At 33.2% G+C, this 1,452-nt stretch overlaps 1 protein-coding gene across 1 annotated transcript in view; it reads right to left on the bottom strand.

Annotated features, from left to right (window-relative positions):
* The window catches only part of LOC111892947 (phosphoglycerate mutase-like protein 1), a 7,096-nt gene extending 6,187 nt beyond the window's left edge, over window positions 1-909 (bottom strand). The window contains 2 exon segments of the mRNA XM_052767797.1: window positions 303-415; window positions 717-909. Of these exon segments, the coding sequence (XP_052623757.1) occupies window positions 303-415; window positions 717-909 (306 nt within the window).
* Window positions 910-1,452: the final 543 nt, after the last annotated feature.

Consider the following 1,452-nt stretch of genomic DNA (forward strand, 5'->3'; position numbering starts at 1 on the left):
GACCAAAAAGTATTCAAAGAACGAAAATTTACAAATAACAAAAACATACGTACATAGTGAGATCGCAGATTCAAACTGAAACCAATATTTGAATGTGCGCATTTGTCACGGTAAATATACGTAAAAGCATGACAGACCAATAAAAGCAATCAAAATGAAAAACGAGCAAATTTCAAAAATATTCAGATCAAAAGTTTATACATAACAATCAACATCAACAACAAAATCTTCAAAAATATACGCACGCATACATTTGGAAGCTAATATTGAAAACAATTTATTTACATAAGAGAAGAGTTTACCAGAAAACAGAGAGGATGAAGAACAGAAAAAGAAGAAGAAAGGAACGACGCCGAATTGAGGGTGGTACTGGTGGTGGTGAGAGAAGCACGATACCGAGATTGAAGGGAAGAGGCTGTCGCCGTTTGCGATTTAAATATATAGATTTTACCAATTTTAATTTAAAATTAAAAATTAAAACTATAATTAAATAACAAACACAGGAGATGAGGAGGTGGGCGTTATAAAAGACGGCATTTGGTTCTGCTAGTTGCTGTCGTGCGCCGTGTGCGGACCCGATGAATGGTAACGATGGAAGTACAAGTAAATCAGCGTAACGTCCACCTCTATATTTCTTTTAGGTGGTCGACATAGCGTACGCCATTGGTTTGTCACGTGCACCCAGTCCCTAAAAAAATAAAAGTAGCGTAACGTACAATCAAAATCAACGTGAACCGTCGATTTTAAAATCTGGTAAATGTCGTGTTGCTTATCAAACACGTCTGTCACAAACAAATCATTGCCCGCCAACTCATATGACGTCGTTTGTAACAGGTATATTCTGTTTTTGTCCAATATACCAAATTTCGAGTTCGGTACATTCGGCGTCATGTCCACTGTTAATTCCATTTTTGCTTTTGCTTTTGCTTCTACTCTGCTCTTGCGTGTAATGCTCTTGCGTGTAAGGGAAAATGACTTGTACACGTAATATTTTTTTTTCATAGTTAAGTAATTTTTTTTATAAGATTTAAACATAATTACGAATTTAGAACCAAAATGGTTGCTTTTATATATATATATATATATATATATATATATATATATATATATATATATATATATATATATATGGTAAAGTGAATATACCTAACAACCTTATATAAGTTTAGGTACCTAACCACATTATACTACATTGTTTTGCATTATATTTCCATTGCAATCGTCTAAGGTTGTTAAACTTCAACCTTTAATTTGATTTACTTCCAAGATTTTCAAACATTTACTATTATATTCCTCCTACACCATTTGATTTGTAACGGTAGTATATGAAGCCCACTAGGGGTCTCCGATAGAAAGACGTCATTGAAGGAAAATAATAGTGAAAGTCCAAAGATTTTGGAAGCAATCAAGTTATGAGATTAAATTTTAAGAACTTTGGGTGATTACAATGCA

This window comes from Lactuca sativa, chromosome 9, assembly GCF_002870075.4.
Source record: "Lactuca sativa cultivar Salinas chromosome 9, Lsat_Salinas_v11, whole genome shotgun sequence".
Lineage (NCBI taxonomy): Eukaryota > Viridiplantae > Streptophyta > Magnoliopsida > Asterales > Asteraceae > Lactuca > Lactuca sativa.